General features: G+C 40.3%; 1 protein-coding gene across 1 annotated transcript in view; it reads right to left on the bottom strand.

Annotated features, from left to right (window-relative positions):
- piwil2 (piwi-like RNA-mediated gene silencing 2) overlaps window positions 1–18,723 on the bottom strand; it is a 42,303-nt gene that overhangs the window by 5,042 nt on the left and 18,538 nt on the right. Inside the window, exons 2-19 of the mRNA XM_069706617.1 lie at window positions 12,043–12,494; window positions 11,827–11,932; window positions 10,857–10,971; window positions 9,849–9,994; window positions 9,606–9,666; window positions 8,893–9,003; window positions 7,815–7,932; window positions 7,362–7,486; window positions 6,989–7,069; window positions 6,775–6,888; window positions 5,321–5,509; window positions 5,066–5,150; window positions 4,564–4,656; window positions 3,950–4,090; window positions 3,401–3,514; window positions 2,889–3,077; window positions 536–637; window positions 271–387 (exon numbers count right to left, since the gene is read on the bottom strand). Coding sequence (XP_069562718.1) covers window positions 271–387; window positions 536–637; window positions 2,889–3,077; window positions 3,401–3,514; window positions 3,950–4,090; window positions 4,564–4,656; window positions 5,066–5,150; window positions 5,321–5,509; window positions 6,775–6,888; window positions 6,989–7,069; window positions 7,362–7,486; window positions 7,815–7,932; window positions 8,893–9,003; window positions 9,606–9,666; window positions 9,849–9,994; window positions 10,857–10,971; window positions 11,827–11,932; window positions 12,043–12,471 — 2,436 coding nt within the window. The 5' untranslated portion in view covers window positions 12,472–12,494. The remainder of the gene's footprint in view (window positions 1–270; window positions 388–535; window positions 638–2,888; window positions 3,078–3,400; window positions 3,515–3,949; window positions 4,091–4,563; window positions 4,657–5,065; window positions 5,151–5,320; window positions 5,510–6,774; window positions 6,889–6,988; window positions 7,070–7,361; window positions 7,487–7,814; window positions 7,933–8,892; window positions 9,004–9,605; window positions 9,667–9,848; window positions 9,995–10,856; window positions 10,972–11,826; window positions 11,933–12,042; window positions 12,495–18,723) is intronic.

Here is an 18,723-nt window from a genome sequence, read left to right as displayed (position 1 = left end):
CCCCATGTTACAATCTGCTACGAAACAAATCAAGACACCTGTGTAATGCTGTGAAAGAGTTACTCATTCGTATCAACAGTAATCATAACTATTCCTTAATATTAGCAGGAAAAAAAAGAAGCCCACAACAAAACGGACCTCAGAACCATAACAACAAAACCTTGTACTAACCACATAGCTGGTCAGAAAAATCACTATTAAGCTCTTCTCTCCAAACTGCTCAGCTCAAATACATGTCAACTTCCTGTTCTAGTCAGACATGACACTCACCAGAGGAATGTTCACAGTCCACAGCTCTCCTCCTAACTTGCTGTTCATCTGCAGGAGTATTTTCTGGGCAACACCCCTCAGCTTCTGTGGCTGCGAAATTGTCCGGACGTTGATGGCCTGAAGACAAATAAATAAAAAGAAGGTAAAAACTATTTAACTATTGTTAAAATAAAATATTTTCATTAACAGTTCCAGTCCATAACTATTCACTCCCCCCCTCTAATTCAGAAATGGCAGCACAAACATATAAACAAACATCACAAACCTGGGATGGGATGGGACTCTTGACACAGCACAGCTTCTTGATGGCGCTGTAGAGATCGTCTCTGTTGCCGACTAGGATGCACACCACAAGCTGCAAATTGGGCTTCACACAGATGTGAAATGAAAACATGCATTAGTAGGCTTGGCTCAGTCAACATGTATACAGTGGTGTGAAAAAGTGTTTTCCCCCTTCCTGATTTCCAATTTTTTTGCATGTCTGTCACAGTTAAATGTTTCAGATCATCAAACAAATTTAAATATTAGTCAAAGATAACACAAGTAAACACAAAATGCAGTTTTTAAATGAAGGTTTTTATTATTAAGGGAGAAAAAAAATCCAAACCCACATGGCCCTGTGTGAAAAAGTGTTTGCCCCCTCCTGCTAAAACATAACTTCACTGTGTTTTATCACACCTGAGTTCAATTTCTCGAGCCACACCCAGGCCTGATTACTGCCACACCTGTTCTCAATCAAGAAATCACTTAAATAGGACCTGCCTGACAAAGTGACCAAAAGATCCTCAAAAGATCGACATCATGCCGAGATCCAAAGAAATTCAGGAACAAATGAGAAAGTAAGTAATTGAGACCTATCAGTCTGGAAAAGGTTGTAAAGCCATTTCTAAAGCTTTGGGACTCCAGCGAACCACAGTGAGAGCCATTATCCACAAATGGAGAAAACATGGAACAGCGGTGAACCTTCCCAGGAGTGGCCGGCCGACCAAAATTACCCCAAGAGCGCAGCGACGACTCATCCGAGACGTCACAAAAGACCCCACAACAACATCCAAAGAACTGCAGGCCTCACTTGCCTCAGTTAAGGTCAGTGTTCATGACTCCACCATAAGAAAGAGACCGGGCAAAAATGGCCTGCATGGCAGAGTTCCAGGACCAAAACCACCGCTGAGCAAAAAAACCCATTAAGGCTCATCTCATTTTTGCCAGAAAACATCTTGATAATCCCCAAGACTTTTGGGAAAATACTCTGTGGACTGACGAGACAAAAGTTGAACTTTTTGGAAGGTGTGTGTCCCATTACATCTGGCGTAAAAGTAACACTGCATTTCAGAAAAAGAACATCATACCAACAGTAAAATATGGTGGTGGTAGTGTGATGGTCTGGGACTGTTTTGCTGCTTCAGGACCTGGAAGACTTGCTGTGATAAATGGAACCATGAATTCTACTGTCTACCAAAGAATCCTGAAGGAGAATATCCAGCCATCTGTTCGTGACCTCAAGCTGAAGCCAACTTGGGTTCTGCAGCAGGACAATGATCCAAAACACACCAGCAAGTCCACCTCTGAATGGATGAAGAAAAACAAAATGAAGACTTTGGAGTGGCCTAGTCAAAGTCCTGACCTGAATCCTATTGAGATGCTGTGGCATGACCTTAAAAAGGCGGTTGGTGCTGGAAAACCCTCCAAAGTGGCTGAATTACAACAACTCTGGAAAGATGAGTGGGCCAAAATTCCTCCACAGCTGGAAAAGACTCATTGCAAGTTATCGCAAACGCTTGATTGCAGTTGTTGCTGCTAAGGGTGGCCCAACCAGTTATTAGGTTTAGGGGGCAAACACTTTTTCACACAGGGCCATGTGGGTTTGGAATTTTTTTTTTCTCCCGTAATAATAAAAACCTTCATTTAAAAACTGCATTTTGTGTTTACTTGTGTTATCTTTGACTAATATTTAAATTTGTTTGATAATCTGAAACATTTAAGTGTGACAAACATGCAAAAAAATAAGAAATCAGGAAGGGGGCAAATATTTTTTCACACCACTGTAGATGTTCAAAAACTAATGGTTCTGTTTGCATTTCTTTCATGTGCATCAAACATTCACAAGTAATAACAAATAGGGAATCAAATTGTAAAAGAGGACACAGTAATATTATTGATTTCATATGGTTTTCCAGTAGCTACCTGGAACACCATTATGAAGTCTAAATCATAAACAGTAATATCAATGCAGTTTGTAATAAATGGGCTGAAACATGTACAACTATTCATGGCTTGACAGTTAGCAGTTGCTCAGGCAACCAGTCAGTAATTTTGAGGTCTTGTTTCTGCAGCAATGACTGTTGCAGAGGTAAAAATAGAGAAGTTTTAAATGTTTTTAAATGCCAGCCAATGCACAGAAAACACTGTTTAGTCACGAAAAGTTGTTGTTTGAGAATGAAGAATGATAATACACATGAAATCATCATTATATAAATATATAACTACTTTGCTCATAAGTGCTTTGTTCAGTAAAAATTCAGTTGGCTGGCATTTAACAAGCGGGCAGAAACACTTGGGGGACAAGCTTTATTGACACTTGTTGCACTAATAATAAAAATTTCCATTTCATGTCATACCTCACTGGTGAGCTGTGAGTGGATGCTCTTGACGTAAGTCTCAGTCCGATCATCCCTTAGCTCCACACGAAGGGGTCGTTCCAGCCGCACCCCAATAGGCCCGGCTACCTTGTTAAATGTGGAAACCAGCTCTTCAACCTGATCTGCACAGCGGCGAGGGTAGAAGACAGCCCAGATGTTCAAGGGGATCTAAGAGGAAGATGGGTGAGTTAATGAAGAAACCAAGAAAAACAGCTGCTTTATATTTGGGAGTTTGCAGGTAAATCTCCTGCAGAATCACACAGGAGCTATTTTTTTATTTAAATAAATAAATAAAAGAAGAGCAGGCAGAGATCTTCAGGTGAAACAACTGCTTGGGGAGAGAAAAAACAACATCCAAAACTAACAGTCAACTGACCTCCTATGATCCGATAACCCAGGACAGATGTCAATGTGCCAAGAGCCATTGATGTTCCCAAGCTTTCTCAACTGCACAGTTGCTTTACACCTAAATTATATTCATCACAACTCACCGAGCTGATTGAAGCATCCCTCACAATCTCCCTGGACCAGGATAAATCGGCACCGGTGACAAAGGTTGAAGACTGCAGACAGATGGTTTCAAGGGGAAGAGTTCTCCCTTTCAACTGCACAAGAGAAAATACTTAATATGTACAAAGAAAAGAGAAGCAAGAAGCAAAACCAGACATCAACACTACATTCTGCCCTCCAACCTACCTGATCTTCCATTGTGAACCCTTCAAAGACTGAAGCAACATTTAAATATTCCACAAATAAAGCCAATATTTTTCTATCCTGTTCCTCGGGACCAGACTACTTCCACTAAGTCCCTTGTTTAATAACTAGAATAGGCTCCGGGTCCCTGACAATGATGGTTAACCACTGCTTTCAAAAGGAACATGACTTACAGTCACTTCAAAAAGAATTGCATATTGTGTATTGTCAGACTGAGAGGAAGGATTGGGATATTTGAAAAATATTGCTTTCATCATACCACTTATCACTGTCTTGCACTGCAAGAAAAGCAGAAGGCGTTTCTCTGAAGTGACATGTTTTCTCACCAGCAGGATTTCTGAGTCGATCTCCAGCCCCCATCGGTTGAGCTCCTTCAGACTCTCAGGATTGGTGCTGATGTTCTTCAGAAGCTGCTTTATTGAGTGGGTGTGCTGCTCACCGCTCACATTAATGTGCATGGTCAAGTCCTATAATGTATAAAAAGATATTCTCATTAAATATACAGTCAGGCTTTCCACTAATTCTTTTATCAATAATTTGTCCTCTTGGAAAATGCCATGTGATGATTATGATCATAAATCTTAGTCTTTCTGACGAGTAAAATTCAGCGGTCCATTCTGCTGTTGATTCTCCTTCGAGTTGTCAGTCACCGGGTCAAATTTTCAGAGTTTCTCTCTCTCTGGTGTGAAGCTATTACAATGAATACCAACTATATTTACAAATCTGCCTTTCATGCTCTCAAGTCAAACGTTTGTACAATATTTTTAACAATATGGTATTAAAATAAAATAAAAGTAACTAGCAGAAACCAAAGAACATACTGTTTTCCATATTGTAAGACCATCCAGTCTTTACAGCGGCTTAATGTCGGTGTTGCTTCAAAAGTTTGAAGTTAAAAGAATCCGAGAGGAAGGACGTTGTGCTGCCATGTCAAACTTACCTTCATAGCCCTGAAGTCCTTCCTCATTTTGTCAGGGATTCCCGTCATGAAGGAAAGCTCTGGCACTAAAAGGATCTCTCCAGTAATGATTTGCTGCAAAAAATAAATTATTATAAAATCATCTGCACAGACAAGTGTTTACAGCCCACAACATTTTTTCAGTATCATTTTGTCTTTCATCTTCTCTTCTTCTAATGTACTAATGAAACATGAGTAGGTTATTCAAGTGAGAGCCTCTCACGTTGGAAAATATGTGAAAGTTTGAAAACACAAACCTCATTCAGTTGTTGTAAAGCAATTATTTTTATGTTTTGTGTTTAGTGCACACAAACTATCCAGATTGCAGGACTTTCTGTCGCCACAAGGTGGTAATCTGAGGCAAGAATTCATGCATGTCAGCTGAGTGGTGGACTGTACAGAGCTTGACTATATTATTAAAAACCTGGCAGTGTATCTTGAGCATTTTATTATTGTGTATTGTGATGCTGAAGAGGGGTTTCACCTTCCCTCCTTGCTTGGACCTCTCCTTCGGCCGATGCATGAGTAAAGGTTGGTCCATCTCTTTGATTGTAATCCCGTAGTTCTTGCTGTTAAAATGTGAAGGCAATTCAATGAAAATAAATAAGTATTTAAGTAACTAAATGTATGAATAAAAACCCTCTCACAGCCTTTTATTGCCGATCTACATTAAATGATGAACTGCCAAGATTTGAATGCAGAACTAAACCTAAACACCTGTTAGATGGAGTAGTCTCACCTGTAGTAGTCCACAAAGGAGATTTTTGTGCCGTCCATCAAAGTGAAGGTGTCTTTGGGTGACTTTTTCCACTCAATGCCATCGACGCGGTAGGTGCGGTTGTTGTAGCGGGTGATGACGATGCTGCCGATGAGCTCTTTGCTGCACTCATCTTGGAAGTTCTCCCTGCTGTGTTGGTACAGCACGTTCCTGGCAGACAGCAGGATACAAGCAGTTTTCCCCTTTCCCATTAAAACATAACGGCCCTGTGCCTTCTTTTAGCATTTTCAGTTTAAATATACCAGGGAAAGCTAGGACATGGTTATAAATAATCTATGTTGCATTTGACGAGTGGCTGCCCTCCAATTCACTTCATAACTCAACCTCATCCCCAGAGGGAAAGATTTTAACCCTCAAAGGTATTGTCAGTTCTGTCTCAGAGGACACACAAAAAATGAACATAACATTGTGAAACCTGGTATTTAAGTATGTATGAATATATATCGATGCAAACATGACATTTATATAGCTCTGTGTGGCTTGGTCATGTTACAGTCAATGTTTAAACTTGTATGAGCATGTCTGAGTACCCATACGGAAGGCTAACAGAAAAAACGGAATTAAAAATGCACCCGTGGATGTACTACAGCTTCCAATAGCATTCCCCCAGTCAACGGATTTACTCAAAACTGAGGCTAATGTCTCCAGACTTTTCACGGTGATTTCAAGTATCAACAGAAAGCTGAATAGAATTTATAGAGCACGGTTAGGTCGTTAAGATATAACGATAACAGGCTATAAAAGGGAAAAAAATAGATTTCTTCCCTCAGGTAGTGACATCTGTACATTGTACAAATTTAGATTTCCATTGCTTTTTGAATTATAAAGCAGGTCTGTAAAAGTACTTTTGAGGGTCCAAATGCTCAGTGCACAGTGAAATGAACTGTATTCAGCCATTTGGGATTTTTTTGTGATGTCACAAAGAAACGCTCATGTGATATGTCTACCTTGAGCATGGCCCACTGTCAAAACCTAGTTTCTCGAAGAAAACAGAAAAGTCATTCAGTCAGGGAGCTAGCAAGCTATAAAACTCAGCTGTACAACATTTCGAAAAGAGTCAGCCAATAAGAGGAAAGGGTCATTGATATCAATACATGTTAAAGACACACACACAAAAACCTCCTGTTTTTGGTCGACCTCCAGAGAGGCTGAAGAGAGATGTAACACTGTATTGATATGATTTTTGGTACTTAAAAGCATGAAAATAACTTCTTTTGAAAATCAAAACTGTAAATAAAACACAGTGTAAAATATCAGGCCCCAAAGAAAGTGTAATTCAACAATTACATGAATGAAAAAAATAGCCAGATTTGCTAGATATGAGCTTGTAAGCCATCTACAAAACCAAATGCTTTACCTGCCAACTTAAATGCATCTGAACAAGCAGCTGTTTGTATGGTAATGTATAAACTCACATGACATCCAGCACGGAGTCGTTCCGTAAGACTTTGTGAGTCACATCCACATTCATGTGCAGACCTCCATCTGTGCGCTTAATACAGGTTGAATAGCCCGGCCACACTTGAAGCCTACAAAAACAGACAAAAGGGATAATGAATGGCCTTGTGTTGCCTTCCTATTTAAAGCTGGCATGTGCCCTCTGATGTTAAAATTCAACTCCCTACTAACCCATGTTTTCCAAGAATGACTGCGCTTTCTGGATCGTAATGATTTCGGCCCACTGGCTTCAGTCCAATGATTTTCATCACCCTTGAAAAACAAGAACACCAGGTCGTGTCCCGTCACTTAACCATCCAATAGTAACATACGATGCAATGTTTAGGTTGTTTCATTTAAGTGCTTGAATGATACAAAGAAAGTAGTGGCAGTACTCTTTCAATTTTCTGAGGCAGTCTGACTTTCGGTGAAACAAATACGGGAGAAATCATATTTTAAAAAGGCAACTCACTGACATTGCAGCTATAAAGAGAACAAAACCCTCATAACTTACAAAAAAAAGCAGTGTTTGTACTTGACTACATTTACAGTTTTAAAGAAATACCTTCTGAGCACCACGTTGTAGAACGGAATGCAATAATCTGAGTTGGGTGGCAAAATCTTCGTCAACTGGATTTTGATTTGTATTTCCTCATTATCGGTCCGTCTCACACTCTTGAGAAGAACCACCTGCATGTCACCAAAATATTATATTAAAAAGGGCATGCAGAGAACTTCAGAACTTTTAACAGATTTTACATTGTATCGGTAAAATGAATCTGGATTTGAGTTCTTTACAGTAAATTTAAGATCCCTGTAGGAAGTCAGCCATCTACATAAATAATTTCTAATTGACTGAAAGATGAAAGAGTAACTGAGAGAATTCATGGATGCAAAAGAGTGGACAAACGACTGAAAATGACATTGAGAAGTAAAAAGTAATAACAGAACAGTCCCAACATCTGTCCTCAGCCCACCATAGTCAATGAGTGACAAGAGTAATTACTGTGATACGTACCTCATTCATCTTACCAGGCAGGTACAGTATGGAGCCATCAAAAGCCACCACTTCCCCTGTGGCTGAGCGGTGATCTTTCATCATGCTGAAGCGCATTGCCATCGAGTCCACATTTGGACTAGAAAAGAATATTTGAAAGACATAATTTTAAGAATACAAGCAGTACATTACTACTGTTGATTAGAGGTGTAACGGCATGTGAACTGTTCAGTAGCCAATGCGTGGTATGATATTTCCCCTGTTTGGTACGCCCTGTGAGCCAAACACTATTTATGTCTATATACTTGGAAATCCAGAAAGTGAGTTCCACACAGTGGTTTAACATCAGCTATTGCATGCTACCAAAGGTTATCCTTGAAAGCTGGGCTGATACTGTGCCAGTTTTCTTCAACATGCTCGTGTTGACTCACACTGCCTGCTCAGTTTTAATCAGCCTTCCTGCAACCTCTCCGCTCACAGTATACGGATCAATCGGCCGGGCAGCATGAAGGGCTTAAAACTGAATCTAACAGTCAAGCCTCCAGTCACTTTTCTACGGTGTCAATTCCAATTAAGTTTTTCTAACAAGATGGCTGTGCCCTCAGTGTTGATTAAAAGAGAAAGGCTGCAATAATCAGATGATGCAATTGTCTTGATGGACATTTCTTAAATAACAGAGCATTTCCTTTTGGACAGTGTGCAGCATTTGAGTGCCTAAACTGTGCCCAGTTAGGCACTATTCAATATTTAAAATTTTTGAAAATAGATTAAATCGATTTTTGTTTTCTCTTTCTTAGTGAAAACTCAACAAACCGTGATTTCAAAACAGAGGTTCACTTCAAACGGTGAGTTGTGTGTAGCATTACACCCCTACTATTGACTGACAATATTAATCCAAAATATGATTGCTATGAGATTAGATAAAGAGTGGTCAATTTTTGGTTCACAACTATTAAAAACCCTATCAACACTAGAATAAAATCACTTAAAAAGGTGTCTAAAACAGCCCACGGCATTCTGTTTTTATTATATTTCCATGATTATCATTTCTTGAAGGGCCGCTGAATCGAGGACACAGTGAATGGTACATGATACTCACGTGAATGTAACATGGTATTGATACACAACTTCATTCTTGCATCTAACTTGGATGTAGTTCGACCCAATAGCTACAGGAACTCCTTGTGTTCCCGTCTTATTAGGTGGCTCACTGAGCAGAGGAGAACACACAAGCACAAACAGTCAATTAACTTACAGCAAGAGTTGTATGTCATTTGTTTACAGTTTAAGTGAATTGTGTCCCTGACACAGCAAAGTGCTCTATAGCCTTGATATGCTCTGACTATTCCAATGTTAAATCTATGATATGTTACACTTGATCCCACCACAGAGGCCACGGTCAGAGGCCGGTTAATATCCAACATGCTCATACAGCACGTGCTGAGCTGGAGGAAAACAGCCAGTCTGCAATATATCATTATAAATCTATAAAATGTCATCTCAAATGCTCACAATATATTGAGAATGTAACATTTTTCCTTGGTTTACAGTAACACCCCCAGTCTTTGGTAAGAGCAGGGAGTTAATGTGCATATTAAGCTACTGATTTCCAATTCTAAGCAGACAGTCGTAGAATTCTCCATCACCGAGTGCCTTCATGCTCAAAAAGACAAACGGCCTCCAAAAAGGATGAACAAGAGCGAGTAGTGCCTGAACACCACTAAAGTAATGTATGACAGACACCTACTGGCATCTCATCTTGATCTGTCAAGACTCTAAAGAGGTAAATGCAAAGCAGAAAAGCACACTCACCGGACTGGCTCCATTATCAGCTCCTTCTTTGCTGGTGCAACAGTTGAAAGCTCAAGGGCATCTTGAGTGAAGGGCACAGTTCATTTACAGTGTTTTCATTCAGTTAGACATATCAGAGCCTAAATTTCATACAAGTGGTTTTATGAAAAAAAAAAAAAAAAAAAAAGTTTCAAGGGAAACCGTTTTCCTGGCATTCATGAATCTACAGTCTTTTCTTTAACCTCGCTGAAAGAAACATTTTACCTGCTTGGGAAGGTTGAGAGTATTGGGCTGTTTGCAGCTCAAGTGTTGGAGCGACGGACTGGACTTGACCTGGAGGAAAAGAAGGAAGTAAAGGGACTCCTCTTCCGAGCCCCACCATCGGAGGCGACAGAGCTTGCCCATGGAAACTGAAACAGGTCAAATGCAACAGAAGCCAGCGTCGCATTTCAGTTTTTCAATGCTGATGATGGTTGCAATCATTCACTTACTGTTATTTATCTACAATGGTGAGCATCATCTTCATATGTTTTTCATTATAACAATGAAATATTCCTTTATTGCAAAGTATTTGTACAGGAGATATGCTGTTGAAGACATTGAAGATATTTTTTGACCAACCAGGAATCTACAATGAAATTAAAATAATCGTTACTGTAGGAAACTCTGGTGATACCTGTGCACATCTTAATAGCTGTACACTTACATCAAACGCTGCTTCCACACTGAAAAAAAGTGTCTACAATAAACTGAACCATTACAATTACAATCACATCTTACCTCGGAAAGCTACCAACTGAAAGCAGTTTCTCATTACCCAAAATGCAATGCATGCACCGTTTGTGTAACTCTGAAGATGACTAACTGGAACCTAAAACAGTGCCCACTTTCAGTCCATGTAAAACACGCCATCATGCAGCTGGTGCAGACAGCAACATGATTAAAACTGAATCATACGTGTTCTACCAGGTGGACAGTAGAGGGATGACAGAAACATGGCCGACGTGTCTTTCACTCCCTCCTAACTAAACAATCCTAAAATAAATCTTACCTAGAGGTTAGAAAGTTAAACTTTTGTTCAAACCTTTGTAAAAAAAAAAAAAAGAAAGAAAGAAAAGACATTGATTTAACTTATTCAAGCTAATAGTCATTATGGACGTTGTACTTTGAATGTTGTGTTGTTATTACTGAGCGTGTTCATAAATTACAGTAAGAACATCTGAGAAATCCTGTTAGTCACAACACTGATCTTGTCACTCCTCTGCTGCTCACCTGCTGCCTCTGCCCATCATGTCTCCATACTGCCCGACGCTCTCCGAGCTGCTGAGGACATCTTCTGGGGCATCTTCCAGTTTCATCTCTCCGATGTCTCCAGCGGCTCCCCTCCCTGCAACCAAATGATCAAAATCAATCCTGATGGTGCCCACGCTCATACACAAACTAAACCTGTATTAACAGCCTATCAAGATGAGTCAACATGTGCTGGCCCACTGAGGTTTGCAAAATCCATCTAAACCTGCCATTTATACATTTACACAACGCTTCTGTGTACAGTGTAATATAATAAATGCACCACTCTGGCTTGTGCAGATGGAAATTCTGAAATGTTGAAAACTGCTATCAATCAATCAATCAACACAACACTGGCATAAGAGGCTAATTATGATAAACAATTGGATGTTTCATAAACCAACAGCTTCCATTGTCAAGTGACACAAAGCCCAAATCAGACAAACTAAGAAAATATGATAGCTTTATTGAGAATAGTAATGAGAGACTACAATTTGTAATTTCTCTTTGGTTGCTAGCAAACAAAGCTTTGAAGCCAGTGAAAAGCTTAAGTGCCACCTGATGATTCACCAGAGCGAATGAATAAAACCAGAGACTTTTCTATGACAGAAAGGTGAAGGACACATCCACCAGGAAAAAAAACAAAAGGTTGACCTTGTCATGTTTCACAAAAGACACAGGAGGCGTCTTATTTGGTGGCTTGAAAAAGTGGTGTGTTCTGTAACAGCATTTATTTTACATTTCTATGTGCTTGGGTTGGAAGGGTCAATCCAACAATTTCTCCCCTCGGTGGGGTCAGCGGCTTCAAAGAGCTTTAGAGTTTGGTTCTCATGGTCGCTTTGGCTATTTTGTACTGAAGGAATTGTTTCATCACAATACACGGGAGCAACAAATAATAAATAATGTTTGCTTTTACTTTCTTAACTTCTCAGAATGAGTTTTAAATACAGACCCAGTGCCGCTGCTCCTCTTCCCCATGACGTATTTGATGGCTCGATGCCCATGCCTCTAAACATCGAGACCAATGTGGACCCTTGACCATGGGTTGACATAACGACCTGTAAAAAGACAAAACCTTTACTCCCTCCTAATGCAAGGCTATTATTCAAAGAAAATAAAAAAAAATATGCAGATGGTACACGCATAGAGCCACATTTCTGGTTCACACCTCTTCTGTTGCCGAAGCAGGCGTGTCTCCTGTCTCGACTGGCATCGCCATTTTGATTGGAAGTGCACGTCCATGCTGTGGCTCCAGTTGAGGCAGGGTTGGACCTCTTGCCACCCCTACCTTTGGCTCAGCTGCAGGAAATAGCAGCCCCCTGGCTCGACCAGCTCCTTGAGCTGTTTGAGGCTGGACCAGTAGCCCTCGAGATCGTCCAATCACAAGTTCAGTAAATGGTAGAGTTCCTCCCTGTCCTTGTTGGTTATCGCCAGGAGTGGGGAAACCTCTGGCTCGTCCAAAACCAGGTCCTTCTGTAGAGAGCAGCAGCCCTCTACTACGTCCTACAGCTAACGCTTCAGGCTGAAGTACTCTTCCGCGTCCCAGCCAACGAGCGCCCGCGCCATCGCTGCAGTCAGGAAGCTCGCTTGGATCCATTCGTCCAATTTTTTTTATATTATCTGTTGATAAAACAAAAAGTGAACTACAGGTTGGCGTGTGTGTGTGTGAGTGAGTGAGTTTGAGGTGAAGTCTGGCGGCGCTGTCACGTCCAGTAAACTGGCAACTAGTTTAGTGCACTATTTTCTGATTTTTTTGACAAATCAAATATTCAATGCATTAACGGCAGAAAATAATCAGCTAATGAGTCCATAATGACAATAATCATTAAATGCATCTGGATGGCAAATAGCTCAGAAAACCTCAACCAACTACAACAGTATAATCCTGCTTTATCTTGATGCATTTGATTCGTTTTCAAAAGGGAGACTCTTTACACTTTAAACTAACAATGTAACTAATAATAATAATAGTTGTGAAATACCATATATCACCATACCATTATATTCTCCGTAGGAGGAGCTGTCTGCATCACGTGCGACAATAACAATATGGCGCCAAAATGCGTTGCGCAAATCTGCCAGACTAACACGTGACTAAAGGTAGACAGGCTTTCCTAACGAAATGCACACAAATAAAACTTTTTCTTTTTTTAAATATTCGAGACCAGTTCATCACGAGGGTTTTATTATTCCGTTCACCGACTGAGTGCGCAGTTATAATTGGATTAAATGTCACTAAATGTATTTATTCGTGACAATTTGATCAAAAAATACCTTGTTTGTTATTCCTCTACAAAGATTTATAGTTAGAACCGACATTTATAAAAAGGTGGCGAACAAGAGGAAACATTGCCAATAATAATAATAATAATAATAATAATAATAAAAGTGTTGAAGCCATATGGCAAACTTTATTACAAGGTGACTAACTTTAATTTGTTTAAAAAAAATAACGGTACCTTAATTTAACAAATCGAACATAAATCTCATCCATGTTCATTATCCACCCGTTTAACTAAACTACGAATTTAGCTCTTAATGAACAATAAATTAATACTTCACGGCTGCCAGCTAGCTAACCTAAACACGTGTCGTGGGGAAACTGAACACCTGACACCGAATACCGCGATAATTAACTATAACAGAAATACTTCCCCCCCCCCCAAAAAAAATAAAAATAAAAATACTCAGCACAGTATTTCGAAGGTGTAACAAACATACAGTGTTGTCTCTTAAATTCAGGGCATGAAAACTCACATTTAATGACCAAATGCGCTCCAGTCGTTGCAGGTGTCTAATCAAGACGAAATTAGCCGAACAAACGGCGCCGAAGAGACAGATGGGTAACGCCCTCCAACACTCTCATTGGATAAGCGATACACTAATGCAGAAAGTCATTGGCTTACTGAATCTGTCAATCTTTTACAGTTTCTCGATTGATACAAGGGAATATTGTTTTGTCGCCCTCTGGTGGTTTGCATCTGTACACCTCAAGTGGAGCTGGACTTCAGGATGTGATGAAATAATTCAACAATAATCAATAGATTAGATGTTGATATTACACAAGTAATGCAATTAAGATGATGTAATGGACAAAATTAACTCAAACTGACAAATCTGGTTGACTATTTCCTAAATGTTTATAACTATCTAGCCCACTAAAGTCACTGGGGAGTATGTATAGATATCTATTTGTGCAGTTTAGTATCAAATAAAATGTTTACCAGGCTCAAAGATATCGTACCATGAACTCTACTTTGCTGATACTATATCATTTTCAGATTATGTCTCTAAACTATGTTGGAAAAAACTCCTACATTTTCACTGACTGCGACACCTTTTTGTGCAATACAACAGCTCCTTTCAAGGAAATTCTTTTTTCAATAAGGGTTGTGACTTTGATCTGAACATAATAAATCACAATTGATGCCCGTGTTTAAAATATCTGAGACAAAACTAATAACTGTCATTGTTTGATTAAAACAAACTTGGCTTCAGACAGATTCTCTGTTCTGTTTTCTTTTTGGAAATTACTAACAAGTGTTTATGAATCATCACTTTTGCTAATTGTCAAACTTCACAACTACACATATTTATTTTAGATTCTAAAAGTCATGACTAAGAAGATAACTATCATGAAAAGACGCTTCACCAACTACTCAAGGTCAGCATCTGACATGCACATAGACTTGTGTCTCTTGAATATATAAAAAAAAAGAAAATCGAATAAGGAATGTTAGTGGAGTCTAAGAATCTTATAGATACAAAAGCCCACAAAGCTTTGGTTTTCAGGTCACCGGTCAGGCATATTGGCAATTAGTCTGAAACTCATTTGAAATAATCACGAAAATGCTCCCAGAGGATTTGAGGTGATGATGTCGTGCTCGCACATGGTTTCACTATTCCTCTACTCCTTCTATTTATTACAGTTCTTTCTTCTTGGAGGTTAAACATTCAACATCACTTAAGCAGCAAAAACTAAAAGGGAACCTGAGGAGTCTGTAACGTCTTCAGGGATGTATTGTCATCTGTTGACATAAAGGGGTAACGACAACAGAGAGGAGAGTCAAACTTCCTTTGAAAGGTCAAACCCACAGCAGCAGCAATGTTCAAATTAAGTATGATGTCACAGAACTTGTCTCAATAAAGGAACATGTATGTTAATTCACACTGAGCACCTCTGAATAAGTGCCGAAGCAAACTGTCGGTGTGAAAGAGTGAAGCCAAAAACAATAGGAAGGTTTTATTTTATTCTTATTAAAGCAGATTAATGTGGAGTAATCAGTAATTATTTACCTGTTGATACTAGAGTTTGTGGAATAACAATTCTCAATAAAGCTGGAATTAAACCAGCCACTTTGGCCCTGACTGTTTCAGAAGCTAACATTAGGTGCTTTGTGGTGTGAGAATGTTGTATAGAAAATAAATTGGATAAATAAACCGTAGGAAAATATGAATCACGATGTATATATTGTAACTTTGCACGTCTTTGACCCATTTTACCCGCAGCTACTCAGTTCACCTCGGATAAAATGACTTAACACTGATTGAAATAAACACAGACTGTGTAATGGAGTAGTAGAGAATAAAATAGAGGAGTTAAATAAAAAAAGAAAAGAACAGAAGCTAAATTCACATGCAGAGTGGACATCATATTCATTTGCCTGACAAACACACTGGATCCTTCAAAACTGAGAAGCAGGAGTAGGGATTGAACAATGATATTAAGGTCAAACTATTATAAATACACATATTTATTTTATGATGTTTATGCACAATAGATTTGTTGCACAAGCTACAGCTGGGAGTTCGTTTTCATCTGCAGCCCTTGAACGGAGGCCACAGGAGCCGAAAAAAATCCCAACAAACTGTGACCTTGTAAATGACATACTGCAGGTTTGAAATGTCGTAACGGAACCAAAGGTGAATCTTAGGTACCGGTAAATCTTCCAGCTTTTTAATTGTCCAGTGGTCTCATCACAATGTGATCAGGTCAGCTCTGCTGGAGTCCAACAGTGAAGAATGATGATCAGGTCGTGAACCGTTCTGTAATTCTTATTTAGTTATTTCTAAAAATGGCTTGCAGTGGAAACTGCTTATAGCAGCTGACAGTAAAGAGAAGCAAAGAAACAGTGATACACAACCTTGAGACTTTTTCCTGCAATGGCTATGACTTAGCAATTAGGTATTTAACTTTTGTTTGTCCACATTTGTCTGTGTTTAAACTTTTTTTTTTTTTTTTAACTCTAAGGCTGATATATGCATGTATGATGATATTGTGCTTTTGAAATAAATCTAGTAAAAGGAGGAACACTTTCTGTTGTTCATCTGTAATTTTAACTTCCTCTTCTGCTCCTCAATTACATTTTATTGCCACAATGTCATCACCCGTTTGTTGTCCACCTTCTGCTCAGTGCCCAATCATGTCATTTTATTTAGCCCACATTGGCAAGTCCTCCATTCCCTGACAAGAAACAAGATGAACAATGATCTCCGTCCTGGCTTCAGAAGAGGGACAGTTTCCACCTGTCTGCCTTCAGCCATAATCTACATCTAAAGAACAGACATTTGCCTTCTTCTGACTGACTGATAACATTATGCCCGTGGATGTCAGAGGCACAGACGGGCTCAAAGCTGACACAGTCAATATCATTACCTGTCATGTATAATTCAGCATCCTTGGTTGTGACCAGAGGGGTTTGCTTTTGGCAGCATGACTTAAACTTGAGAAAATAATTGATGTGCTAGTGAAATTTCAGCTAAAAGTGTAAAACTTGATGGTGGGCTGCATCATTCCTGTGAAAGGTCATGTTTTCTTAATGTTTTGGTTTCATTAAGGCTCTTACTGCCCAATTAAAAGGGTCTCCAGTAAAAGTCTCATGCTCTCACATGGGGCTTGTTTAATGGACAGTCTTACTAACCTGACATCCAAAAAGGCCACTGGGGATTTTGCCAACAAGAAGGGATCAAAACAAGTTTTGGATTTTGGGGTTATTTTCTGTAATTGGTTCAAATTCCATGGATCCATCCATTTTCTTCTGCTTATCCGGGATCGGGTCACGGAGGCAGCAGGCAAAGCTAACTGGCTCAGATTTCCCTCTCCCCTGCAACATTTTCCAGCTCATCCTCGGGGATCCCGCGGCGTTCCCAGGCCAGCTGGGAGATATAATCCCACCAGCATGTTCTGGGTCTTCCCCGGGGTCTCATGTCAGTTGGGTGTGCCCAGGAAACCTCCAGTGGAAGGCACCCAGGAGGCATCCTGATCAAAACCACCTCTGCTGACTCCTTTCGACATGAAGGAGTAGTGGCTCTACTCTGAGTTCCCTCCTGATGTCCGAGCTCCTTACCCTCTCTACCATCTCTAAGGCTGAGCCCAGCCACCCTACGGAGGAACCTCATTTCACCTTGCCACCTATGAGCTTTTTGACTACCTCAGAGAACTCCACCAGGGCTATGAATGTGAACCCCCCAACTCTTTAGATCCTGCCTCCTCTCCAGGGGCAAGCTGGTGGAGTTTAGGAGTTCCTCAAAGTGCTCTTTCCACAGCCCAACGATATCCCCCCCTTGGTCCTGTCGGATTCCACGTCACCAACCTCCCACGGGATGTGTGAGAAGTTCTTCCGGAGGTGCGATTTGAACATTTCCTGGACCGGGCCCTCCGCCAGACATTCCCAGTTCACCCTCACTACACGTTTGGGCTTGCCAGGTCTTTCCAGGTGACTCCCCCGCCATCTGATCCAACTCACCACCGGGAGGTGATCAGTTGACAGCTCTGCTCCTTTCTTCACCTGAGTGTCCAAGACATAAGGCCGCAGATCAGCCGATACAACTACAAAGTCGATCATTGATCTCCGGCCTAATGTGTTCTGGTACTAGATACACTTACGAGCCACCTTATGCTCGAACATGGTGTTTGTTATGGCCAAACTGTGACTAGCACAGAAGTCCAATAATGAAACACCATTCGGGTTCAGATCGGTCAGACCGTTCCCCCCAATCACCCCCCGTCAGGTTTCTCTGTGGTTGCCCGCATGAGCATTGAAGTCTCTCTGGAGAACTATGGAGTCGGTAAGTGGTGCCCTTTCCAGGACTCCCCACCACTGTTCAAATTGATTGAAATTATGCTTTAATTTTCTAAAGAAAACACACCATAGTTTATAAAAAGAAGCACAGAGATCTGCATTTTCAGCTGTTTTAGTGTGCTGCACATGTTGGACCAATGTTGGCTCTTGACAAATGAAATGCTCCAGTTTGAACAGACTTAATGTACGCTTGATATCCCAAAGCACCACAGACTTATCCGTACACACAAAAGAATGAATGTTATGGTTTGTTGTTGGATAGTCAATCAAGCAACAATAAAGAGGCACAAAATGAACACAAAGTGCCACCAAACAACAATAAAGAGATGCAAAATGCCAACAAAACTACCACAAACAGGCATTTCACTATCCGTATGTGCATATTGCTTTCTCCTAATCATCCCTCATTATCAGGTGTAATCCATACTCTCATTACAAGACCCTCAAAGGGGCTAAGCATAACACTGACATGCTGACAGGTTACTCTGCATAAGCCCCGATAACTCGCCTCAGAGGCTTTCCACCTGGGAAACCTGACCCATCTCCTGACATCTACCCATTGGTAATATCCTTTGTGGGCCAAATTTCCCTGACAGCACAGGTCTCGCAGAAACTGCCTGTGGTCACTGGCATTAATCTGATGTGACAATCATTACTGACCCATCAGTCAGACTGAGTAGTAAGTAATGATGAGTAAAAGGCCAAGGCTGTGGTGGTTTGCATCAGATGGGGCATGGGGGGCAGCTATGACAGGCACTGGGGGAATT

Source organism: Brachyistius frenatus, unplaced genomic scaffold (genome assembly GCF_029030835.1).
Source record: "Brachyistius frenatus isolate BFR_SWC_R1_liver_20210118 unplaced genomic scaffold, ASM2903083v1 Contig_64, whole genome shotgun sequence".
Classification (NCBI taxonomy): Eukaryota; Metazoa; Chordata; class Actinopteri; family Embiotocidae; genus Brachyistius; species Brachyistius frenatus.
The sequence above is the reverse complement of the archived record's forward strand: the minus strand, read 5'-3'. Positions and strand labels throughout refer to the sequence as shown.